Genomic DNA, 27,360 nt, shown 5'->3' with positions numbered 1-27,360 from the left:
GCAGTTCCTCTCATTCAAACCCCCCCCCGCCCCCCCGAGTCCTTTCAAGAGCAGAGTGGAACCGCGCTGGATTGTCAACAGAACAGAAGACATTTAAATGGAGATGGCACACAATACGAACATGTAACTGGGGCTGCATTAAGGAGGAAGTTGGTTGGGAAATGGAAGGAATGAGCCTTTTCAAGCCATGCATTTGTTAAGCAAATTTAAAACTATATACACAGGCTTTGCTCTAAAGTCTTTTTCAGACATGCAATACGTCACATTGCTGCCTTCATCAAGCTGTTCAAGTGATGGCTTTCTGGCATTCAGACATAGGTGATGTGTACATAAATGTTCCATACGCATTTATTCACACGTGATAGGCCAGAAAGAGAAAACTGCTTGTGCGATATTTTAGAGAAAGAGACAGTTAAAAATATTATGATTGCAAGAATGAGGAGTAATTTCTTTTCTCTCAGAGGTTCCGTCACTGTTGGATTTTAAAATTTACTGTTGAAACCTCAATAATCACTGCGAGCACAAGGAAAGACAGGCTCTGCTTCTTACAGTGAAACATTTTTGCATCAGTTAAATAATTTAAAGGAGAAATGTAATGTATATGTGAAAGAAATGTGATATATTTACTGCAATAAATCAGAAAATAACTGTGATATGTCATCAGAGATTAAGGACACGTGCACAAGTTAAAACTCTCGCTTCTCTGACAACAATGCCACAGCTGTGGTGTCCTTTGAAATTTCTATTCCAGGCTGTAACATTTATGAGTTAAAATGAAAGCTGAATGAGTGTGTGTTAATGAGTCATAAGAAATCATGATTAACCTTTTAGAAGATGTTTATTCAGGTTAAATTGAGCAATATGTTATTGGAGTCTGGCAGGCAGTGAGACAGGCAGTCAATGAACTCAAACTCCAGAGTGTATTTTTGAAGCAGTGGGCTTTTGTTTTCAGGATAACGGGTTTAGCTTTGAGTTGACAGACAATTGACAGGCGTAAACAACTCATCAAGTTGCAGCGGACGACCTGTCATTGCTTGTTATCGTCAAGCTACAATCCTGCCCGTATCCTGCGCTCCTGCAGTGTCCCTGCAGCCTGCCTGAGCTTCCATGAGTCTGAGGAGGAGGGAACAGGCGGAAACGATTCAACCATAGGTCGTATAAAAAGGGATTCAACAAATTTAATATACCATCTATGGCTCCAACTCGGTATTTGATCTGCAGTACAGTTGCTCCCTTTAAGTTATTAGAGGGCAAATGAATAAACAAGACAAATATAATGAGCTAGTGTCTCTACCTCCTGTACGTGTTATAAATCAAGGCCCTTGAATGAGGCAGGTAACAGTGACAGTGCAAACAGTGATTTTATTATGTGGTTTAATTAGATAGATTTTAATTGATTGATTTTAGTTAATAAATGAACTCTTTTTTTTTTTTCTCCATCACAATAGCTATTTGACATGTGACCAACTATATACGGTACCTTACCTTGTGATTTAATGAAAAACTCTTTTGCATGCTTTGCAGTGGCTTTGATGAAGAGAGACCTGAAGTACCCATGCTGTTTCGAGATGTCCCATCCCTCCTGATTATCTTTGTGCTAACAATGCCACAGCCGCTGCGAAAAGGTACAGTATCCTAGGTCTGCATCACGACACCACGAGAGAGTAGTGGCTGCTCCACAAGGACAGCCCCATTATCGGTAGTAATCAGGGCTGAGTGCTGGAAAGAAGCATTTCGCGTCTCTTATCTGTGCTCCTGATGCTGTGAGGATCAGAGAGACGTGACCCTGGTGATGGGAGGGCTGCACCTCCTTCGTGTGCCCTTCATCTGTGGCTTGTCCCTGCATCTCCTCCATCTTACTCCTTCGCTGGAAAAAGGCGGAGGGCCACCTAAAGACCTGGCCCAACACACTGCAGTCATGTTTAATGGGAGACGTGTCGCAGCAGGCGGATCGTTGCAGTGATGACTGAATTAGGTTGACCGCTAGCAGGGACAGTTAGGACCGGTAGAACATGGGAAAAATGTAGCTTTTGATTGAATTATAGCTAGATATCCCTAGTATTTATACATCATGATTTTTGGTATTTATTTCTTATTTTATGTATTGTAGGTTTGTTTTTTTCTTTACAGCAGGGTGAGAGGTGCACATGAATTAATGTGCAAAAGCATTCTAAATGGGGTTACGATACCTCTGTTTAAAAGGATGAGGTGCGCTCAGTCCTTGAAGGGTCATTTGCACTTGATTGCTAAAAAATGATTGCCTCCTTTTTTTAGTTCTGCGTTTTAATTGTGTGTACCGACACTCATCACAGTGACCAGGAGAGTAGAGCTGTCAGCGGCCCTTTGCTGTCGAAGAAAACAAATGGCACTCTTTGTTGTTCTTTAAACCAAACTTAAGTATCCTTCGGGCTACATTTTCCACCTGAAACACTCTGATAATTATCCTGCACACTGTTCAGTGAAGCTCTCTGTGCAGAACTGACAAACCAAATACAATGCTCCTGTGAATAGCTGCCAACCCTCTTGACCTGGCATGTTTTTATATGCCTCAGAAGTTTAAAATCAAAATAAAACATGCTTGCATATTGAAATACTGTTGTGAAATCATTCATTCACCTTCTCTTCCTGTGTAGAGCACTTTACCTGTGTGGTGAAGATGCTGTACAACCTGCAGTTCACTCAGGCTCTGGCTGCACTCTCAACCAAATTCAGCCCAGAAGAAAGGCAGGCCTGGGGCACAGCTGGAGCGCTCAAGAAGGTAAAACTGGAATCACATTAGAGTAGCCTGAGACCTTAATATTCCATGTATGAATATGAAGTGCCATCTCATTTATTTTCTAATGTCATTCAAAGATGTTCCTAGATCATTCTTTGCTTCCTGATACTGATTCCAATCCCTGAACTTTGCTTATTGGCCGATACCAAGCACTGATCTGACACCAGTGCATTTAAAAAATAACAACAAAAAAATCCAAGAGTTCAATCCACTTGAAAAATAGTGAATTTTGTTTTTTCCCACAACCCCAAAATAGTTCAGCCAAGTCCAGTTCACAAATAAAAATTGAAATAACAACTATATTCGCAGTTCAAAAACAGTGATTATTTACAATATATACACCAGTAATGTTGTCAGTCAGTCAGGTTTGCAGCTTAAACATTAGCTCCACCTAGGCCACTGGCAGCTCCTGGCGAAACTCCAACTGGGAAATACACAATCTGCTGGATTATTCCTTGTCCTCCTTCAGACTTCAGAGACCAGACTTCCATGAGCTGGTTGCAATAACACATATTTTGTAACAAGATCTGATGCCAAGGTAAAGCTGGCATTTCTTTCCTTCTCCGGACCATATAAAAGTTGGCATTCGGGATGCTGCGGGGAAGTTAGAAGGAGCCTGTGTCGGGGCTACAGAAATTTGTGCCATCAGATGGATGCATAGACTGGCATACTCGCTGATACCTGATCCCCCATTTTCGGCAGTATTGGAAGAATTTTCCAGTATTGGGCTGGATAGTGTGTCCTTTTTGTCTTGGTCTTTCAGTGATGTAGATCAGGTTGTGATCTCCCTCAAAGTGATCAAATATGCTGCCCATTATTTCATTTGTGTTAATATTTATTCTGTATGATGTAGATTTGTTTTTTGGTTTTCCTTTGCTTCTTGAGTGGATTGCCTCAATGGGCCCCTGTAGTCAGTGTATGACTGTATATTCCCTAATCAAAAAGTTGGCCAAAAAAACTTTGCATCCTCAACTTCTCATCTGGCTGTCCATTCAACACTGATGGTAAATGTAGGTAATTGAAACACAAAATTCCTCTGTGCGTGCTACATTGACAGAGAAAGTTAAGTTCTAATGCTGCAAAATATGTTATTCTTCCTGCATCCAGTGATGTCATTGTGTATAAGGAAGAACTACAGGCTAGTTCAGCTTGGATTTCTAGTCTCCAGCTCTGGGTAGCCAGAAGCTGTGCTAAATATGCATTTTTGTCATCTGACGCAATGTTTTCACCAGCAAAGTAATAGGTATATACTAGGGTGGTGATACGAGGTCACATGGGTGTGGACGACAGAAGCTCACATGCAATGCATCCTGGTACATGTAGGCACTGCTGGCACAGCACACAAGCAAGCAGGAGAACTCAGTTTTCTTGGACAATATAGCAGCACTGTGGAATATATTGCCAACATTTACATCAACTCTGACTGGACACACATGAAAAGTGCCAAAATTGCCCTTTAAACTTAGTACAACATTGGTCACAAAAGGTGATCAAGATAACTACTCAGGAGGACCATCACTGTATTTTCTGCTCTCAGATGAGCTTTTTATCCTGCTGGGGAATATTTTAGAGGTTGTTAGACGTCTACTTGTATCCTGTGCTTGTTTAACTAGTTGCATCCTCTGATTGTTCCCTAGAACCACTCTACAACGACAGTAAATCGTTGCGTATGACTTAATATTGAGATGAATTGAGCCCCTTCCGGATTCATTTATGTGATTACCACAGTTGACAGTATCGATCTTCATTATCTGGAAAAGTGTGATTGCTGGAGAGTGTTGCATTAATTGGCTATCTGTCTTCAGTCTATTAAATCTGTATTAGTGAGGAGCTGGCTTGAATGTCAAAAGACAAATAGCTGAAACCCCTTTAGGGTGTTTCCATCAATAATGGAGGTGTGGATTAGTGTCTTCCTACTACTCTGTCATGAACAGTAGTGCACGCATTCACAAGCTGTCATTAAGATGGATTTCAAATCCACAATGAGGACGGCATCCATATTTGGTAGAACGCCATTTTAATTAACTTGAAGTTGTTACAAAATATGCAGTGTGAAAAGAGATCAGAGCCTCGAGGAAGGAAATCCATGGACTTGAAATTCCTCCCCTATAAATCTATGACAAAGGACAGCAGACGAGATAAGACTGCTGTTTTAAATTCTTCTACCTTCAGCTTGATAAACGCTTGCAGCTTCTCCTCTATATAAAATACGAGGCAAACCAGTTGAATTTTTATCAGAACTCACAGTCGGTAATGTCTCTACCTCTTATCAGATGTTATATTGTAAGGAAAGAATTATTGTCTGCTGCTTATTGTGCGTAAGTCATTATATTCTACAGTGCAGCACATTTTGTACTTATACATTTTGTACTATTTGAGGAGGACCAGGAAGATGTGCAAGTGAGGCATTCAGATCTGCATTATATAGTCTGATTTGTGACATTCATATACTTGAAAACTCACTGTAGTTTGATAATGCCGTGGCCATTTTATTTTCCTTTTTATGTGTTTTTGTCCTTGGTTACGGGGCATTTTATTGTCTCATCCATTTCTGAAGCCCTTCCGGCTATGATACATGATCTCTGCAAGAAATAGCACTTATCCATCTGTGAAATCATTCAGGTGACTAATTAAAGAGTATTTGATTTGGCCTATTATGCAAGCTTTTACTACTTGCCAAGCGAAGTAGAAAACGGGTCGGTTTTAGCTCCACTTTCCTACATTACCTCATGCTGTTTACAAGGTCCAGTATTAGAAAGTAGGTCAGCTAAGTGTGAATTAATGTTGAAATACCCTCTGATCCTAGTGGTCTGTCAGAGTGGGCAGACTGTTAAACCAAACCTTGATCTAAAATCAGATATTTAATGATCAGGACTTACTTTTTAAAACTTTAGTTACACAATAACTAAGACTATTCTCTGATTTGCTTTGATCTACCTGCACAGTCACCACAGATGTACATGCATTAAGTGGTCCGGCACTTTACCACTCTTGTTTTCACTCTACAGCAGGAAATTGATGCATGCGGGTCATACCATTGAGTGGGATACATAGGGGGATATGAACAAAACCTTCAAAGGTGTTGTGTTAATGTGTGAATTATTTCAACAGTGGAAATAATTTTGAAATAATTTTAAAATTAGTTTGAAAGTAAAATTAAAACAAAAATTGTATGTCATGGCCTTAAAATATACAGCACTTTCACTCAAATCAAGGAATATCTTTTGGGAGAACAATGTTCAGTCTTCTACTAAAGTCCAAGAGATTTATAGAATCTGTGTTGAGGCACGTTAAAGCAACTCTAACAATCAGACTCAACCTTTTGTTTGTCTTCACTTCTCAGCCCGATCTGGTGCTCATTTTAACCGCTTTGGTTGATTGTTTTGTTTTTGCCCCTGAGAAATTAGTATTGAGACACTTATCTGTTCGGCTGTTTTTTGGTTCATACAGAAGCTGTGGTTGTTGTTGCGACGAGCAGTTAACGTTTATCACGGCCATAGAAGAAATATGCTGATTTGAGAGTTGAGTTCTGTAAGTCAGCTTACAATGTCTGTGTAAATCTCATTCACACTTGTTGCCATTTTTCTGTCACTATTTTTAATGTGTTAGGCTGATTTTCTGGCTCCGGCACTGAGAGTTCAGGGCCTCGTTCTTAATCCCTACAAAGCTCTGACTGGTCGGTTTTGCCAAGTGGGGGAAAATGGCCTGTTTGAAACACTGAAAAAAATGTGGGCAGTGATTCAGAGGTTTAGACACAGGCTTCACTGAAGCCACTGAAATCAGTGTTGTTTCTGTTGTCACCTGTCTGCATACAGGGGCAACAACCAAAAGAGGATGCTTCATTGTTGTGTGTGGACTATAAAAAACATGGTTTTATTTAACAGTTAGATAACATTAATTCTTCATGGCAGTAAAACTACACATGCACTCCAGGATTAAGGGCAAATTTAGCAGGTAGACAGGGGCTGCAACTAACAATTATTTTCATTATTGCTTAATCCACCACTTTATTTTTATGATTAATTGTTTATTCCAGTGGTTCCCAACCTTTTTTCCCTGGTGCCCCCCTTATATAATGGTTTTGTATATAGACTAATATAAATTGTGATTTTAGGTTTATTTATATAGCACTTTTCATTCACACATGAACCCCAAAGTGCTTCACATGGCCAAATTAAAACAACACAGACAAGAAACAAATTAAATCAGTCAATAAACAAATTTGCAAAAATAACAATTCTGACAACCAATTTTTTTATTTTTTTTATTTTTTTATTTTTTTTACAAATTGCTCAATAAAGTCAGTAGAATGACATAAAATAAACAACAAAGAAAGAAATAATGTAAAGGAAAATGACTGAAGCTTAAAGAATTATGACATCACTTCCATATGTGAACCCAAGGGGAACTTGGGTGTTGTTTTGTCACCACCCTAGTCTAAAAATATTAAAAAAAACAAAAATTGTAAATGGAACTCATTGCAATAATCCAGAACCCAAATAACAAGTAAATAAACTTCTTCTTTTGACCAACCAGCAACCAACATTCGTTCATTTACTGTCATAAATGACAAAGAAAAGCAGCAAATGTTTGACATTTTTGCTTGAAAAATGACTGAAACAATTAAATCAAAGTAGTTGGCAACTAAACTCCTTTCAACTGACTAATCAACTAGTCATTGCAACTCTCCTGTTGACCCGTATTTGTCATGGCTTCAGTGATGATTGGAGTGTTGATGCCTAATTTTGCAAAGTTTTCCATCTGTCTCCCATCAAAAGACATTTTTTGAGACCAGGCATAGAGTTTCGTATAGCCAGCTAAATAAAAATACTTTGGTTTAATGTTTTTTCCTTAATTTATCGCAAACAGAGAATGAATGTATTGGAGCTTATATCTGCTGACCAACAAACAAGATTAAAGAGTAGATTAAAGTGAAAATCTTTCCCTTTTAATGTTCAGTTACAAATGTTATTACATTTCCCTTTTATTCTTTGATTGCAGATGTTATTACATATGTCTGACATTCTGCATTTTGATTTTCTACCACAGAATGCTGCAAACGCTGATAAATCTTTTGAAGCGCTGCTCAGTCATGTTATCAGTGAGCTCTCTAAGGACAAGAGTGTCTACAAGGTGAACGCTGAAGAAACCTCAATGGTGAGTCACTAAAATGACTGTTTAGCCCTTCGGAGCATACAGTAACTCTCCCCTTTTGTTCTGCTCTTTTTCATTTTCTCTCAAACAATGAATTGGCCATTACCCTGAGAGACGGTGGTCTAATATCTCTCACTAATCTCCAGGGGAGATATACATCACACTATTATCAGCGAGCTGTTGGCGGGTTATTGATCAAGTGTTACTGCTGTTTCCCTCTCCAGCTGATCTCCAGTGTGTGGTCCCCACAGTCTATCGAGTTCAGCCTCCAGCAGTTCTGCCTGCCCTTCCTTCGCCTCTCCTGCCTTCTGCAGCATCACCTTTACGGAGATAACCTAACAGGCTGCCTGGTATGTCTTATCTGCCCTACCCCCTATGTATCCTTGTGGCAAGAAAGGTCACTATTTCTGTTTATCTTGTGCACGTTATTGTGAAATTTCTCATAAGGACAGCATGACATCTTGATAAACGAAACATGAGGGGTTTCAGCACATTGGTCGGCTGGAGTTTAGATCTTTTGGCTTAAATCGCGTAAATCACAGGGTGGTTACGAAAGCAAAGACGGTGACCTCACCAGCTAATTTGTTGTTTGCGTGTTCTCAGGAGGAGGAGGAGTTCTCGTCCTTGGCTGTGTGTTTGGGGCTCCTTCCGTCGGCCCCTCAGCCTTCTACGATCGTGCTCAGTGCCTCATGTCTGCAGTGGGCGGTCAGCGCCTTTGACTTGGTGTCACAGTGGTGCGCTGAGGTCACAGGGCTCTCTCAGATGCAGGCTGAGCAATCATTGGTACGTATGTGAAGTTCAGACCTGAGGATGTGCATGCGAAGGGAATATATATGCAGGATCTTCTCTCAAACTCAGTGAAATTTAAGCTTCAAATACATTTAAAACCCTGAGAGGTCTGTTGCTGCAATGAAATACTCGCAAATTTTCAACTTTTTACCATGTATCATTGTTCTGGTGCCACTTTACAATATGACTGCCCTTATAAATGATTTATAATTAGGTTATAAACACTTAATAACTCATTAATAAGTTGTTACAACAGATTAGATAAAGAGGGAAGGACCTGTCTCTTGCCAAATAGTGAGCCCATATTTATCCGTACTGTTAAACCTCAGATCTCATTGCTTACTTACTTGTCTTCTCCATCAACAGCATTCATACCCATCACCTTTATCATATATTTGTTAATAAGTTACTGCATTTAACCACCATCAGCATATGTTTATATTCAGTATATCAAATTACCAGATTCATGCCCTAAGGCTTTGCCAGTATTCTGTATCTTGACCTTTTCAGCAGGCACCGAAGATTCAATAGTACTGAGCTGTAGCAGTAACTAGATCTTGCCAAATAGTGAGCCCACAGTGATAACTTGTTTGTCATTGTTTCATAATGATTTTAGTTTATATCCTAAATAATAACCTAATTATGAAGTATTTATGAAGGTAGTTTTATTGTAAGGTGGTGCCATTGGTACCATGAAGGCTCATGAGTATTCGAAGCCTTATTACCCATGATTCATACAAAAGACAGCAGATAAAATCATAAAAACATGTGGACGAGACTTCAAACGCTTTTAGAATTGTGAAGAAATTGAGCAGTTAACAGTTCATGTAAATTGTAAATAAAGTTTTCCTCTTATATTCAGGTATGCAAACATAATGAATGTGAACATAAATTACCATTCAGAAGGACTATAATAATTCCTCCCTGTGGATTTCAGTGTGCAGCATCAGTTTAAATTCAGAATATATCAGCATTTTGTCGAATGAGAACTTGAGTTTTCGATTGGCTAAGTACTCTCTCAGCGGTTAAATATTCAGACTGTGTGTTTTGAACTTGATGTTCTGTAAACGATTCATGTGACTCAAGTGCTGCTGGGACTCTGAAATGAGTTTGGACCTTGGTTGACAAGGTGTCTCTGAGGACAGTGACTGCATAACTGGCCATGTGTCTTACGTCCTCGTCATTCAGTGCTGCAGTAACCTTGGATGTTGTACATCATTTGGTGAAAAATGTGGAGTCTCGCCTGTCAATTTAGGTTGCTGATACTTAACACAGGACGATATTTATTGTTACATCTCACAGCAAAGGACGTCATAAAAAACTAGGAAAGATGAGACTTGATGAATTTATTTCATTGAGAGTTGTCTGGCAGTGATTTTGATTTATTTTAAAAACATAAAAACAAAGAAGCAAAGTTTGTTGTGTATTTCACAGTTTATTCTCACTCTGTCTTCTCCTCTGAAGACCTTGCTTGTCCAGGATCCTCAGTGGGCAGCGCCCCGCCTTCTCCAGCTACCCGACAACTACAATATCATCTTCCAGTACTATCACAGGAAGGCCTGCACTGCCTGCAAAAAGGTGCCAAAAGACCCTGCACTCTGCCTTGTTTGTGGCGCCTTTGTTTGTCTCAAAGGCGTGTGCTGCAAGCAGCAGGGTACCTGTGAATGTGTTTTGGTAAGTGTCTGAGCACGTAACACAAAAATGGTCTGGCCCAAATACCATTTTTGGGGATACAAAGCTTTATAGCTATTTTATTACCTAAATTCTAACAACATGACTTGTTTTATACCTAATTTCAAGCTAAATTGACAGAGCTGTTTGACAGTGTCGGGATCATTTTATAAAAAATGTTTTGTCTCTTGTAGCACTCCCAACATTGTGGTGCAGCTACAGGCATCTTTCTCCTGATAAATGCCTCAGTCATCATCATCATCCGTGGACATCGTTTCTGCCTGTGGGGTTCTGTTTACCTTGATGCCCACGGAGAGGAAGACCGCGATTTACGGTAGGACACATCACACTATTGTTTACTAAACTTTTTGCAGTTAAAACATTTGAATTCTCTGGTGCTGTGTCCCATTTCAGTTACACATACTTAGCGTATAAAACTATACTATATACTTATAGTACTGAAGTGAAAATGGTGCCTTATGTTTTTATACAGCCACACTTTACAATGTAAAGCTCGGCATTTTAACCGTGTTTGAGGTAGCTGCTAGCTAACGGAAGGCTTCCTGCCACTGGAGCCATGTAGCGAGAGTGCTGCTGTAATGTTAACTAGCGGTCTGGTGATGCGTCTCTTACATCCACACCAGAGCGCCACTATTTTAATCAAAGCACCGAAATGAGGCACCATAATCAGCGCTGTGATTCAGTCCAGTTGATATCGGACATTAGAGCTTGGCAATATGGCTTATAAATAATATCTTGATATTTTAAGACCATTCTGCAATATATGATGTATGTCCTGATATACATGCTTTGTCCAAAATAAGATATCATAAATTCTCTTACAGTGCAAATAATAATTTTATAGTAGGGTTCACCGATATGGACAAAATCAAATATTACATATTTTTGACAAATAATCATCGGTAACATGGAAATAATAACTGAGTGGGTAAAGACAAATAATGGACTATATCTAGTCTCAAGTCACGATATTGATAAAATATTGATAAATTGTTCAGCCCTTCCGGGAATAAAGGAACCGGTACCATATTGGCACAATGGTTTGCTACCCAACCCTTATCTACAGACTTTTTTTTTTTTCCAAGTACGAACACACAACATGCTCAAAACCGTCTTAAAATTAGTATCAAGTACAGAGCTGGGGCACGGCTCCTTATTAAATACTTGTTGCTGCTGCAGAGAAAACAAACACAGCTCTCACTCTTGTTTTCCCCTCTGGCCTTTCTCCAGCCGTGGCAAACCTCTCTTCTTATGTGAGGAGAGGTATCGAGTGTTGGAGCAACAGTGGGTTTCACACACCTTTGATCACATCAATAAGCGTTGGGGGCCTCACTATAATGGACTCTAAGATCTTCCAAAGTCCACTGAAAACAGCAACCCGTGACGGAGAAGTTTTTTTTTTTTGTTTTGTTTTGTTTTTTCCCTGGCTTATGTGTCTGCCTCGATCAAAATATTTGGGAACTCTTAACGTGATAAACACAAACATCCAGTGAGGGTATTGCTGCCACAGCCTTGGTTTATGTGAAGTTTGGTGTACAATCATGCCTAAAGATTAACACGTGTGTGTGTTTAAGTGATTTATTGTGTGGTTTTCAACAGGGAAAAAAAAACAGAATTTGGTAAGATCAAAGCAAAAAGCACAACTTTGCCCAAAATTCAATTGGTTTGGGACGGGCGTTTGAAGCCTGTTGTATTTATTTGGGTTTAAAAAAAAAAAGTATATCAAGTGCTGAATGTCCCTGCAAAGTTTGGTTACTTTTTGCACCATTTAAGACGATGTTAATGCATATCCCTTTTATTTATCAAAATGTGCTCTGCTGTGCTGGCATGAGTTTCAAGCTCCTGATGAGTGTAGCGATGTTATTGCAATGTGCACTCATTGTCTGCTGACATGTGATGGTAGGCAGGACAAGTCCACCCATCAACACACTAGAGTTTTTTTGCAAACAAGCAAAGGCTCTTTTTATGGGTCTAGTTGCAATCCATCCTCAGGAATTTTTTTTTTTTGTTGTTTTTTGCTGTTTAAAATAAGTTTTAGATATTTAAATAAATGCTGCTGCTCATTGTTCAAGTAAGTAATTTTAACTTTTGTGAAGATTTTTTTTTTCTAAGGTTGTGCTTTGACTTTATGGTAGATGACTGGGAATGTTGACTCAAACTCACTTTAATGTTTAAGGGGGTGTGCGGTCATCTCATTACGCTCACTACAGTTCTCGTAGTCCTGCCCTATCTGCGCTTTTTGTTTCTAAAGAATAAATTCAAATGCCAACCAAGACAGCTTAAAGGGATAGTTCTGATTATATGATGTGGGTTGTATGAGGCACTTATTAGTCAGTGTATTAACTTCCATGGATGTCAGTCAGTAATGTGTTGCTGTAGACAAAGTAGAAACAAGTGTATTTTAGCCACTTTACAAAAAGGCCATCCCAAAAAAATCTATATTAGGTTAAGTCTAAGTTATTTAGAATATTTTCACAGATTTACTTTGCTGTCAGAAAGCCTTTTTTGACAGGAAACCGCTGTTATAGAAGCTAAATGTCGCTCTCTCCAAGCCAACCAAACTCCATAGGTGGAACTGGTAACTTTACAGGAGTCACTGGTCTACCGTTGCCTTAATCTGTTTGTTTGTTGGAGTTATTATGTGGCTTGGTTTTAAACGGTTCATTCAGATTTACCTAAGTTGCACTCTGAATGATTGAGGCAGCGGCGGACCAGCAACTTCTGTGTTCTGCGAGGTAAAATTACTGATTTCACCAATGAAGTTTGGTTGGTTTGGAGTGAGTCATATTTAACTTAAGAGGAGTTTCCCATCAGAAGAGGCTGTCTGATGAGAAGGGTAAGTGGTAAAAATATTCTAGGTGGACCTTTTTAAGTGGCTAAAATACCTTTTGTTGCTGACCCTGTCTACAGCAGTTCATGACTTAGCTTCCGTACTGGTGCTCCTCTCCGCTTCTCCAAACTGGGGACATGTCAGCTGCCATCTGCTGGAATTAATTCACTGACTGCGGACACCTACCTCATGCAAACCCGCTTCAAATAATCCGAACTGTCCCTTTAAAGCGATAGATGGTTCATTGTCATTTTCTCCACAAAAACCTGAAGTCAAACATCCAGGATTTAAGTAGCATACTCTTTGTAAGGAAAGGAAATGTCATTGCACAGATTTGGTGTCTGGCTGCACTGGCAGAGCCGAGCACCGTGAGAGAGCAGAAATATTTTATTGGTTCTGTCAAACGTGTTCTCTCAAGATGTGAAACTCAGTGAAATGTAAGTTGTTTTTGAGACGAAATGCCAATACTCGTCATCTTCCTGTGCTGTCAAAGAAAAGTTTTTCCCTTTATGCTTTTGATTGTCGAGTCCTAACTGCAGTATAGAACATTTATTGTGATGACTATCCCTTACTCATGCATCATCTAGTTGTGATTTATAGTTGCATTCCAACATTACAAGATTATCAGACTTGAGTATCCGTTATACACTGTGCATGACATCCTTTAAGCTACCATTATTTAAGTGTCTTAGCTACTTAATTTTCTGATTATCATCTTTTTTTTTTTTTCTGGAAGAGAGGAAATTTATCCAGTCGTGCCTGCAAGATTAATTTTTTCGAGTGATAAACGGCATACTGCTGATATCTGGTTTTCAAATGCTGGGCCACATCGTGCTGCATCGAGGAATCTTTACAGAGAGCAAGTTAACACTTGAACAATCTTCCTCTTGAATTCATGCATGCTGCTTTTCTGTTTACTGCGTTTCTCCTCTCTTCTTTATTTTGCAGTACCCACTTTGTAAATGACCGCAACCAAATAGCCAACAAGTAATGGGTGTAAATTGTAACTGAAAGCTCTTGTGTGTTCTCCTGTATGAATGAAGAGAGAATACAGTACATTACTGTAGGTGCTGACTCAAACTTTCTGAGTTTGACCAGAAAGTATGACTTGGACATTTAATGCAAAATGTAACATATGTGAATAAAATATAATCACACTGATTTGTGTCCCTGTTTTTTTTTTTTGGTCAGTTTTGAGTTTGAATTTCTGCTGTGGAGCCACATTCAGGACAATAGTTTGGATCATTTGAGAAAAATATTTAATTGAAAAATGACAATGTGAACTGAAAGTTAAGTTTTGGTCGTGAAAGATACAATAAAGTATTCAAAAAATTAATAATAAAAAAGTCTGGGTGGCATCAACACAGATTTATTTTTGAAGCCAAATAAATCATCAATTTATGTTGCACCAAACTTTTAAATTAGCTTAAAATTAAGAAAGATTAAATTAAACCCTCTTTAAACAGTTTTTACTATAAACTAAGATTAAATTGAAGTCTGCTTCACCAAAGCTGTATCATCTAATTCAACCTGTGATTCAGTATTAACTTTAAACTTGGCAGGTTTGACTTTTTAAATAACTGTCTTTTTCAGATGGATTAAGAAAAATAATCAAGTACTTTAAAGAAAGTTAAGAGAAAACTGAACGCAGTTGAGTTTTATGATGTGTCTCTTGTCTCTTTCACTCCAGTTGATAATTCAAGTTTTTCAGAGAAATTAGAGCCTCTCTGCTGAGCCATCATGTGTAAGCTAAATGACTTCTGGTTAGCCAGTAAGCTATTTAACTTTTGTTTTATGTTATGTATCAAATCCTTCATTTTTCTGTGCTGTTAGAAAAAGCAGATAATGCTATCATTTTGTTTCTAGCAGTAATTTCAAAGAAACCTGACTGACACGAGTGCTCGACTGACAAGAGGAAAGATGATTTCATGGCAGCTATCGACTCAGTCTCATAAAGCTCACAGATGACTTCATATAACGGCCTTTTGTCCAGACTCAATCCACTGATGCGGGCTGCAGTGAGGAGACAGACCTCCTCCTCTAACTGTCCACCAGGGGTCTCAGTTCACTGGAGCTCATCTCATCAAAACTCGTGACCCTTTTCAATGAAACACGTGACTTTACATGCAAGGATGCAAGGAAAATAATGTTTAAAAGAAGGTGTGTTTCTCCCTACAACCACAAATTTGTGATTTTATTTTGTGCATACATCTCTACTCCAGAAAACTGTTGGCTGTTTGGTTTGTTTACAGCACAGAGCGGAAGAGGTTGTGTGTCGCAAACAAAACCCCAACTGAGACACATATTCTGAATTTTCTGTTTACATGTCCAAAGAATGGTCCTAAAACCAGAATGATCCCAGCATGCTCTGTTCAGAGTTAGGCCTAATTCAGAATATCCAACTGGAATATACTGTTTACATAACTCTTATCAAATTCAAAATAATGCCATGTTCTGAATATTAGAGGAAAACTAGTGCGCATGTAAACATAGTCACAGGTGTTGAACACAACAAGCTGAGTGTCATCTAGTTCCTGGAGAGAAGGCAGAAATCTGTACAGCTGATATCTCCAAAACTCAGCAGCTCACACCAAAACTATCTAGATGAAGAAGCAGCACTACAGGCCAGAGGAAAAAAATATATTTTTAATTTTGGGGTGAACTGTCCCTTTAAATGTCACAACTTGTCTGTTTTTTTAATGTATAAAACATGAGGAATAAAATTGCACACAAGTATTTGATTTCTGTAGATACTGTTAGGTCTTTTCATAGGAACAGAAAGGAACCTCACTGCCATGTGACTGAGCATTTCAAGGATAACTGGGTCGAGGTTTCATAAACGAGGGAGGCCCTCTGGTTAATCACCAATAGCTGCACAAAGCCTCTGTTTTCTGCCAATTAGACAAGAAGAACAAACATTGTAGTTTTGACCGGCGGAGGAATTTTATCCGGTTAAACCACCGACACTGAGCGACAAACTTCATGCAGAGAGATGCTGTTGTTACAGGCGGTGCTACAGACAGCACCACTGGACATTTCCTCATTTCCTCGCTGTCCAGGTAGGTACAGAGCAGCATGAATAGACCATTGAGAGCTGCATGAGGTGATGTAGGTCAGCCAGGAGCTTGAGGTCTGCAGGACAGTGAGCTCAGGTGTCTGTACTGTTAATAATTAAAACCCTTCACTGAGTAAACAGGCAAATCAGTTTGGATATGTTGCTATGGACGGTAAGCTGCACGTTAAGAATTATAAGTTAAAGCCAGTACAGTAAGGTTCATGTAAAACTTAACCTGCAGTGTAGACTGTGTGGACAGGATATAAAAAGATGGATACAAGACTGAGCAGTTATCAGCTGATGTCTGAAAATGTTTCCCCTGTTTTGCAGATTTTAGAGATGGAAATGCCGAGGCAGCAAAGTCAAGGTAGGACTCATGTTTCCTCATCAGTAGGCCTGCAGAGACAAGTCAGCTTCTCTGGATTATGACTTAAATTTAAATGAGTTTTACATTGTTAAATACTTTGCACACAGCAGCGTTCATTAGAAACTGCTTTGTTTAGCATTTTCACATTTTAAAAACAGTTTTTGTTGTGAATATCTAACTAAAACTACAGCTAGAATAGAGCATCACACATTTATGACAGTATTTTACAACAGACCTTTTTCACAGCAGCGTTTTTGCATTAAATAGGTTAAACACAGGTGTTACCAATGATACTAATTAAGGTTCCTCTCCATTGCGCACGTTGGCTCACTGGAAAGACTCTGTTACACTAAATCAAACATGGCCTTAATTAGTATCATTGGTAACACCTGTGATTACTCATCTATTTAACATCAGTATGGCTGCTGTGGTTCGCTGCTCTGGCTCAGGTTTTAATTGACAAAATATACATAACTATATATATAAGAGCATGTAAAAATATACTCCTGATTTTGGTCTCAAAACCACACAAAATGACATCTGTATCAAATATGCAGCGCATAGTGAGTTTAACATAACAGCAGAACATTGTGCATGCTTATCAGTGAATTTTAATAATTGTTGCATCAAAATAAAATGCTCAATAAAGATGCTGTCAAACATTAACTAACTCACATAGCCTAGCAATGAGGAAATAAATGCAGTTCGTGCAAAGGTCTGTATTTCAGATGATATATGATGTAGGCATATGCTGTATTATTGAAAATATACAGACCCACTTCCCAAAGAAGCTGTGATGTTGTGTGAAATGTAAGTCAAAACTGAATGCAATGATTTGCAAAAACTTTTGGACCTACATTCAGTTGATTACAGTACAAAGACAAGATCATTTATGTTGAAACTCATTAACTTTGTTTGTTTTTGTAAATATACACACATTCTGATATTGATGCCTGCGACATGCTCCAAAAATATGGGACGGGAGCTTGTTTGTCACTGTGTTACATCACCTTTTCTTTTAACAACACTCAGAAAGTGCTTGGGACCTGAGGACCGTTGAAGTTTTAGAGGTGAAATTCTTTCCCATTCTTGCTTGATTCATGACTTCAGTGGCTCAGTGGTCCAGGGTCTCTGTTGTCGTATTTTGTGCTTCATAATGTACCACACATTTTCAATAGGAGACAGGTCTGAACTGCAGGCAGGTCAGTCTGGTACCTGAACTCTTTTACTATGAGGACACGCTGTTGTAACGTGCAGAACGTGTCTTAGCATTGTCTTGCTGAAATAAGCAGGGACGTCTCTGAAAAAGATGTTGTGAGGATAGCAGCATATGTTGCACCAAAACCTGTTTGTACCTTTCAGTATCTGTCATAGATGTGACAGTTAACTATGCTAACAGGCACTAACACACCTCCATACCATCACAGATGCTGTTTTTTGAAGATAGTGCTTGTAACAATCTGAATGGTCCATTTCCTCTGCAGCCTTGAGGCCTGGGTGTCCATGATTTCTGAAAACAGTCTTAAATTCGGACTCATCAGACCACAGCACACTTTTCCACTTTGCGTTTCTGGTTGTTGTTAATACATGGATTTCACTTTGCATGATGAAGTGTTAACTTGAATTTGTAGATGCAGAGATAAAACTGTGTGAACTGACAACAGTTTGCCGAAGCGTTCCTGAGCCCATGTAGTGTCCTTTGTACAATTATGTGAGTTTTTAATGCAGTGCTGCCTGAAGGGTCAAAGGTCACTGACATTCAGTGTTGTTTTTCAGACCTGCCCCCTGTGCAGAGATTAACAGATTCTCTGAATCTTTTCATGATGTTATAGATTGTAGTTGGTGAATTCCATAAATTCTTTGCTGTTTCGTGTTAAGAAGAAGTTGAGAAGAGTATTCTTAAACTGTTGAACTATTTGCCCACGAAGGTAATCACAAAGTGGTGAACTTTGTCAGTGCTTCTGAACAGCTGAGCCTTTCGATGATGCCTCTTTAATACCTAATCATGATACTGTCACCTGTTATCTAATTAACCTGTTTACCTGTTGAATGAATTGTTGCTCCTGTCCAAACTTTTTTGTTAGAAGCAACAAATTCAGAATGAGTGTAGATTTACAAAAAAAAAAACAAATCACATACATTTAGTTTCTATGTGATCTCCTCACTGAAACTGTTCAGAGCCCCCTCAGGAAAGCTCGCCTGTCACTTTGCAAACCTCTGATTTAGTTGTTCTACTTTATATTATATCAAGAAATCAAACATTCGCTTATCATCTAAAATGCAGGGAGCTACGGTGGAAACATAAAATTACACTGCAATTTATGCAACATAATGCAAAATTTTGACAGTAATCAAACTGCTTTACATTTGAAACGTATTTCAGTGGTTGTTGCAGTGATTCAGTAATAAGCACCAAAGCTTAAGCTAATATGGGGACTGAGCGTCTGATTTAGTGTTTTACATTTTAAAAGGACACATTTGTATTCAGAGGAATTTTGCACTTTGAAACTTTGTTATAAAAACTGAGCTAAAGCAATCTTATAATACTGAAAAGTGGGGTTATAATCCTCAATTTTATGCGAATGATACGAGAGTTTGATGCTAAAAAAAAACTGTGTTATCCTTAGAATATGGCTCAGATTGAGTAACCTTAATCACCTTTAATTTATAAGTCAGTTTGTTGCATGTTGCACAGATAAGAGCATTGCATTGTACACTGTTGCACTGCATCATATCCCAGTGGCTGCTGAAACAGCTGCAATATCTGTGATTACTGAGAGTCATTTCTGACAGTGGTTCAGGTTTTTAGATTGATTATTTTGATGATGTTGTCGGCTTCTTGTTAATTAGGTTGATGCTTTGTGTATCCAACATTGTCACTCGGAGATTATTAATCATGCAGGTGCACTGCTCAGCTTCGGGGGTTTAAACTTCAAAAAAATGCGTTTGCTTCTGGTCGCGTGAGGCTTTGGTCGTCCAGGGTGAGAAGAAGGGCACCGTGCTTTCGGCCTGGCTCGTGGCTACTAGAGGTTTACTGCAAAGCCTCTTCATATCCCCTTAAAAGGGATTATAGTTCAGAGGTTTTTTTTTTCTCTCCACAGACTTACCAAAGGGTTTACCAAGTGGAGTGCCCGTAAGGCTTTACCAGAGAGGGTGGGATTGTGCGAGTTTGATGGAAGCAGAAAATTAGATTACTCACTTTTACTTTTCACTGTTTCTGGTGACAAAGACGGTCCCTGTGCTGCAGCTGTTCACATCGTCTAAAGCGGTTACCACCTCCAACCATCGCTGAAGCTGGGAATTTATGTAGATGCGCCATAAATGCAAATGTTGGAGGGCGTTTTATTATTTAAATAACTTGTAACCATACACATATACCAGATCTTATGTGGAGCTGTTTTTTAAAACTATGTCACAGTGTCACACAGAAGCACTGGCCAGCGCATTGAACACCAGATACGATATCCCTTTTTTTAGGCATGCTGACAGAGAATGGTAAACAAAAGGTAACCTGAGCGTCACCATCCTGTGGACCTGTGGTGTCCTGTTCTAAAGCAGCACTGATGACTTTGTGACAAAAGCACGGGTCTACGATTGAAGAAACATTTCTGAAACGAAACGAGGCAGCATCAGCATCTCATGAACAGACGCTAACTCATACGATGAACATTCAGTATGAATTTTAACTCTAATAAACATGAAAACAAAAACAGACGTCCTGGAATGGAAATTTCAAAGGCTGACATACTGGCTCTAATGTTACCGGAGAAGTCACTATTTCAACTTATATTTTTTTAATCTCTGATGACATTTAATGGCCAGTTTATGATACAGTAAATATATTACATATGTCATAACAACACAACCCTGGGAAACTTGGCATATGCTCATCTAGGTCTTCCAGAGCTTCATCACCCGTGCATATATGAAACAATGAGAAAACTGAGCGTTCGGCTGCCTTTCTCTCTGCTCCTGCCCTGAATCTGATGCTCGTCACTGAGCCGGCTCACCCTCCTCAGTCCTTCACCGCTTTTCACTGGTGCTTCATTGACAGCTCAGTTTGCAGACATTAAACGAGCAGACAGTAACACGAAACAAAACTTTGCATGGAAAAGGCGATCATCTTGACATAGCATTAAAACAAACATCTCTCTTAACTTTGGAGTCCTATAGCTGCTCCCCATCGTCTCACTTTATTATGTTTGTTGTTGTTTTGCCTGGGGAAGCATTTGTTGAATAAAGAAACTTAACAAGAGAAAAAAACACAGGAAAAAATGATTCACTGATTAATCAATGGTTAGCACTTTTAAGGAAAATGCACAAAATTTGCCACCCCATTTGTGACCCCTCAAATGTATCTTTTGACCTCTTTTTGGGGTCCTGGCCCACATGTTTGGAACCACTGCTCTAGCTCATTGTCAATATTTGGCACTTCTTCACAAAGACACTTAAATGCATAAAAAAAACATGCTGTCCATGTTCTTTATAGTCCTGTATCAGTGGAATTCAACTAGTCTTTTGGTCCCAGTTTTCCCAGTACTGTAACAAGCTAAATAATTATTCACACGGAAGGGAGGGGTTTACTTTTTTTAGTTTCCAAAAGGAGGCATGATAGAAAAAGTTTGGGAACCATGACTTTAAAACATGCATGAAAATTTGAGCTCTTCCTGGAACAAAGTTCAGCTGATGTTAAAGCTCCTTCCGGCTGGTGTTTCACTTCATTCGATCCCCGGAGCTTTAAACTCATGGTAACAGGAACATCCAGTGCTGTGGTTCTTCAGGTGGAATAATGTCCTGTTCTTAGTCACTCGACATGTTGGCTCCGTTATTAACGAAGAATTTCCTCCACAACTCTGGACTCTGTCTTTAGCTTAGTGGAAACTTTTTGCCACAGCGTACCAACTATACACTCTTAGAAATCTGGGCTTCAAAAGGGTTCGCCCTGAAGGGCTGAAGTTCTCCCCAGAACCATTTGCTTTTCAGGAACCCTTATTTGCTGAAAGGGTTTGTCGAGCGTTCTTTGTAAGACTAAGGTTTAATTTTCATCCAAAGAACCCTTTTTGAAATTAAAAGTTCTTCAAGGAGTGATGAAATCTTTGAAGAGCTCTTTCCAGAATTCTCTGTACCATTACATGAAAGGGTTCTTGGTAGAACTGCCCTGGGTGGGTGCCAGATAAAACCCGTAGAATATAAAAATGTTCTTGGTAGACCCCCCTGAGTGGGTTCCAGATGAAACCCTTGGAATGTAAAAAGGTTCTAGGTAGAACCTCCTGGGTGGGTTATGGATAAAACCCTTGGAATATAAAATGGTTCTCAGTAGAACTCTGAGTTGATTCTAGATAAAATCCTTGGAATATAGAAGGGTTCTAGATAAAACCCCCTGTGTGGGTTCTAGATAAAACCCTTGAAATATAAAAGTGTTCCAGGTAAAAGCCTTGGCATATAAAAGATTCTCTATAGAACCCCCATAGAGGGTTCTGGGTTCCCCTTTAGGGCCTCCTACTGGTGGTTCTGGGAGAAACCTCTCACAGATAGTTCTAGATATAACCCTTTATGTTGGGTTCTAGGTAGAAATCTCTTAAAGGGTTTCAAGTGGGACCTTTATAAAAGGTTCAACAAGGAACCAAAAATAGTTCTCCTATGGGGACAAGCCAAAGAACCCTTTGTGGTTCTAGGTGGTATCTTTGTTTTTAAAGGTGTAATGAAGCCTGCAGTGGCATACAGAAGATGCAGGGATGCTTCTTATACTGTCGTCACTGATGCACAAGAAACAAATATGAAGCTTTCGGACGAAGCTACAAACAGCTGGATGTGTAAAGAACAGCGTGTACAGAGACACACAGCAGGTCATGTGACCTAGCAACCACCAGGGACTTCCTGGTAACCTGTGTGCAACCTGAGATGCTTCATATCAGCCACCATTATGAGTGGATACATCTGCCGCCTGAATATTTAACAGTGCTGCAGATCAGGTTGCAGATTACTGGTGAATTATTAATCCCTATAGATTAGCATGAATTAGTCTGGAGCATTTTGGTGTGTGGGAGAGACAAACACTTTCATACAAACAGGTACGTGTGACTTTTGGCTTTATGATCTGAGCTTTATTGATCTTTGAAAACTATTTTGAATAATGAGTAGATGCAAAAGAGGAAATGAGCACTTTAGTTTGTGTGTGATGGTTGCAGACTCTTGCTATGAGTTTTTTTTAAATTGATGTTCAAACAGTAGGTGAGATAATTTTTGTTGTGCAGCCTGTTTGACTGATGCACAATTTGATGGCAAAGTCTATTTGTAGACGTGTTTTGCTTTAACATGTTATACTTTTCTACTTTTTAGAGAGTTCTCGTAGAACAAGATGCTCTCAACAGTAATTCACTAAAAACAAAATAAGCAGATCTGTTGCTGCATGTCTGAGACTCAAACCTCCATTTAAGTCACAGGTCAGCGTTGTTATTTTACGCCCGGTACCCGCTGCAGCTGGTCATTAAGGACAGAAAGCCTCTGTAGAGAAATATGAGCCGTCTGTTGCAAAAGTTGGTGAAGGTGTCCCGGCGACAGGTGACTGGTGATGTGTTCAAAGCATGGTGTAGCTGCAGAGCAGGTTAGACACATGTTACAGAACAGAGCGACAGTTATAAATGGCACGTAAACAGGTTCGGATCTTGTTGATTAATAAGGCAGGTGTGATGCATTATTCACAGACAGTTTAAGACGGGCGATTAACTTCAATTAATCATCAATGATGGATTCTTAGACTGAAGATGAAACCACACTTGTAGGTAAGTGATTCAATTACCATGTGTAATTATCATTTAAATGTGTGTTATAAAAACCAGGGATGCGCCTGAATCTGAATATGTTACTTGAGAAAGCAAAAATAACGTAATGGAGACAGATACTTTTTCCACCTGAAGTTGCTCATTATTATTCGTGAAAAAATTATTTCCAAAATGTAACGCAGTAACTTTCTGAACCAAAATCTAAAACATATTCCTAAAAAACAATGCAGACACTCATATGAGTATAATCCCCTTCAACAGTCACTTATGACCCATCTGTATTTCCTTATTTTCACATTATTTTTCGGTACTTGGGACGCTTTACCGACCCAAAACGCCTGTATTTGACGTCATGGGGATGAGACTCAACAGTCAGCTATTTTTCTGATGCTTTACAAAGAGCTCAGACAAATCTTACAGATTGTACCTTTAATTTTAATATAATGATATTATTATAAAATATAATGATATACTATATATGTATAATAGTTTAGCAGTGAGACACAGAGGTCATGTTTTTAATGCAAAACAGAATCTTTTGATTTATAACACATTATTTAAATTTCTTATTGCTCAGTGTCCCTCATGTAAAGTGGTGGGGTTCAGTTCATTACACATGTTAAGCGTATTTAAAACTAAAAATGAAACGAGAGCAGAAGAGAAATGAAAAGTACAGTAAGAGGAAGTGGAAGTATTCATAATTCAGTATATGCCTATATTAAATTAACTTTTACTTAACTTAAAGTTTTATGTTTATGAAAGACAAAGAAAAAAAAAAGAGACGCCACTGCCCAGACTCATGAAACACTGTGTATTCCTCGTCTCAGAGCCGCACCTTCACTTCTTCAACACGTAGAGAAATAAAGTAAAGCTTCACAGGCCTGCAGCACCTTGTTATAATTGCTAATCTATGATTGGGCAGTTGCCGTTCAGAGGAGGGGCTTAATGAAGGGTCAAATGCATTACCAGTGAATTTTAGATTGGAAAATATAACATTCGCCCAATTTAAGTTGACTTCCAGTATAAAACAAGCCCACATCCAGTCTTCTATTCGAGTACAGATACAGATAATGATGTTTCTGTGCACAGCTAATAAAAACGCACAGTTATAAAAGGTGCTTTGGCTGGTGCCACCATCACATGCAGCTCCCTGAAGGACACACTGAAGGATATCAGTTGGATCTCAGTGCCACGTACTTGAACGTCTCCACAGAACAGCGCTGTATCCATCTAATATCAACCCGGATGCCATTGCTCAACCCGCATGCACAACAATTCATAAATCTGTCCTCATGTCTGAGCTCCTGAGGGTTAAACATCATTTCACATTTCTCGCATCAATCTGCTGATCTCGACTTCCCTCCCTCAGGGTCACACGGCCTCCGCGATGCACAGCACGTTTATGACAAGTGGAGCAGTCGTGAGATCGTACACAAACATCCCCCTCCATCATGTTTATATCTGGAATATGTGTCATTTTGCAAAAATAGGATGCATGTATCCCAACATGGCAACAATCCATCATGTTCTTGTGTCTCAGCTGTTTTGACACTTAATGCCTTGCATCATTGCTCTTACATGTTGTATTTGGTCACAGAAACATCACTTTTGTAGACTTAAAGGATGATTTATATCAGGCTTTTGCATCGCTGTTGATCATTACTCCTTATAACCGTCTTATAGGCTGAAGACGCGTAAATCGCTTTATAAAACGCCTTACATAATACCCAATTCACAAAACAGTCTGTGTGGAGGTGTGGTGCTGGTTCACTGCTCATTCAGGACGCCACTTGTCAAGTTAATCTCTGTCCAATCCAATTGATCTTGAGGAGATTGCACTTCTTAGTGGGCAGTGAAGGTCCCCGTGGAGAGGGCTAATTCAGTGTCTCTGTGTGAAGTGCCACTTGTTGCCTGTCCTCTCGAGGAAGCAATTGCCGTTGCTCTTGGTGTTGTTATATTATGATCACCAGAGACTCTTTAGTTGTCGTTTTTCTCAGCCCCGATGAGTCAGAAGAAAATAACATTCGCCATGTAAGTAGAGTTACCCTCGTCTCCACCTACAGCTGTCTGCTTTGTTTTTGCTTTGATTTCTCCTGCTTTAAACCTGTTAAGTGGCTCCCTTGGCGGATATATTTGTTTCAGCGAGCCGAATGAGAGGCCCTGTGGGAGTTAATGCACCGCTCTGTGCAATACATACACACAGTTCATACTTCCTCTTTTTAATTACTGGCTTCTCTGTGATGTTCACAGGGAGACAATGTGTTTTTAAAGTCTGTTGGTCTGTTGTGAGGTTCAACAAGCTTTACTCAAATCATTCACAAGGAGCTCTCTTTTTGTAGAACAAAGTGTTAGATTTTAGAGATGGATTAACAGCTCTTTTACTTTCAAGTAAAGGTCCATTAGATTTACAGGGATTTATGGGCAGAATATGGCACAAATTAGGAATGTTAATGATAAATCATTATTCGATTGATTGCTGTTTAACTGATTAAAACTTTATGAACTGAAAATGTATGTTTAGTGTAACATTTCATTTTTCACAGATTTTCTCATGATTTTGTGATTTTGTTTCAACTGTTTGTTTTGTTATTCTGTTCATTTAAAGTTTAGCTTCATGAATTGTTTCACATAATTAATGTGCTGCTCAAACTTTTTAAAATATAACTTAAACTGTGAAATAGATGTGCGTTTTGAATCTTATTAATAATTAATGATTGATCGATTAGCAATTGTTAGTATTGTCAACAGTTAAGGAAAATAACATAATATAATAAAATAACATAATATAATAAGGATGTAACAGTGTATTGAGTAGTGCGGTATCTGCCACAATATTATTTGATTACATATTTTATAATTTTTGTTTTATTTTATTAAAGAATTGTTACTGACTAGGGCTAAACGATTTAGAAAAAATATCTAATTACAATCATTTTGACTACATTTTTGATATGATTTGCAATATTACAGGGAATGATTTTTACATCATTGCCCTCAATTTAATTGTAAAACATATTACAATGATTACGGTGTTTTTTTGTGGGGGTTTGAACCAAATAAAAATGCTTTCTTAAGTCTGTTAAGGCCAAGACATCTCTGTAACATGACAATATTTAATTTAAAACTATTTTTTCACACATTATGCCTTTAACAAATATTGCACCTCCTGTGATTCGAAAATTGCAGTAGGCCATAACATGATTTTGTTAGAATTTCAATTAATTGTTCAGCCATACAACTGACAGCTGCATTGCTTTTGTTTCGCAACTGCACATAATTCAAGCATCATTTCCAAACACAATTATTCCATTTTTTTTTGCACGTACTTTAAGTCATGCCTGGCCACTTTTATTTAATTTTTTAAGGTAAGAAGGCAGAAGCACTATAAATTAAAAGGAAAAATTAATTTTATTCAAACACTTATTTATTTATTTTAATTTTTTTCAAGTAATTTTTCTTAGTTTTAAATAAAGCTATAGTTATATTTTTATTATTTTTGTAGCTTGTTGGTCAGCTTGTTGAGCCGCTGATCCAGTGGACTGTTAACACCCAGAAAGCCTTTTTCCTTATCTATCTAGATGTCGGCTGTGGTTGAAACGAAGCCGGAGCGCGGCCGCCAAATTAAACTCTACTCTCATGAGTAGACAAACAAACTCAAAACAATTACAGTACCTCCACCTGTGGACGGTACGCCTCTCTCCCTCCATCCCTCGTTTAGCTTTTTGGCTGCAGCCTACATGACCTGCCCTGACCTGCCACTCGCACACGTCATCATAAGAAAACCCGCCTAGATCAAAAAATCACTCAGTAACTCAGAGTTACCTGGATTAGTAACTGTAATATAATTACTGTTTTGGACATTGTAATCCCCTGCACTACTCATTACTGGATAAAGTAATAATACTACAGTTACTG

General features: G+C 38.8%; 2 protein-coding genes across 6 annotated transcripts in view; both read left to right on the top strand.

Moving 5' to 3' along the window:
• ubr3 (ubiquitin protein ligase E3 component n-recognin 3) overlaps positions 1-12,807 on the top strand; it is a 59,521-nt gene extending 46,714 nt beyond the window's left edge. For both annotated transcript variants that reach the window (XM_084725171.1, XM_084725170.1), the window contains 8 exons: positions 1,525-1,625; positions 2,634-2,758; positions 7,826-7,933; positions 8,155-8,280; positions 8,534-8,713; positions 10,184-10,393; positions 10,585-10,724; positions 11,642-12,807. In XM_084725171.1, the coding sequence (XP_084581297.1) occupies positions 1,525-1,625; positions 2,634-2,758; positions 7,826-7,933; positions 8,155-8,280; positions 8,534-8,713; positions 10,184-10,393; positions 10,585-10,724; positions 11,642-11,759 (1,108 nt within the window). In that variant the 3' untranslated portion in view covers positions 11,760-12,807. The remainder of the gene's footprint in view (positions 1-1,524; positions 1,626-2,633; positions 2,759-7,825; positions 7,934-8,154; positions 8,281-8,533; positions 8,714-10,183; positions 10,394-10,584; positions 10,725-11,641) is intronic.
• Positions 12,808-16,334: 3,527 nt separating this feature from the next.
• Positions 16,335-27,360, top strand: part of myo3b (myosin IIIB) — a 110,289-nt gene continuing 99,263 nt past the window's right edge. For 3 of the 4 annotated variants that reach the window (XM_084725169.1, XM_084725168.1, XM_084725166.1), the window contains exons 1-2: positions 16,335-16,468; positions 16,627-16,663. In XM_084725169.1, the coding sequence (XP_084581295.1) occupies positions 16,462-16,468; positions 16,627-16,663 (44 nt within the window). In that variant the 5' untranslated portion in view covers positions 16,335-16,461. Of the gene's footprint in view, positions 16,469-16,626; positions 16,664-25,341; positions 25,477-27,360 lie in introns of those variants that run through there. The other variant, XM_084725167.1, reaches the window with a different exon arrangement.

Source organism: Lutjanus erythropterus, chromosome 8, assembly GCF_056507025.1.
Source record: "Lutjanus erythropterus isolate fLutEry1 chromosome 8, fLutEry1.hap2, whole genome shotgun sequence".
Taxonomy (NCBI): domain Eukaryota; kingdom Metazoa; phylum Chordata; class Actinopteri; order Lutjaniformes; family Lutjanidae; genus Lutjanus; species Lutjanus erythropterus.
This window is presented reverse-complemented; position numbering and strand designations above follow the sequence as displayed.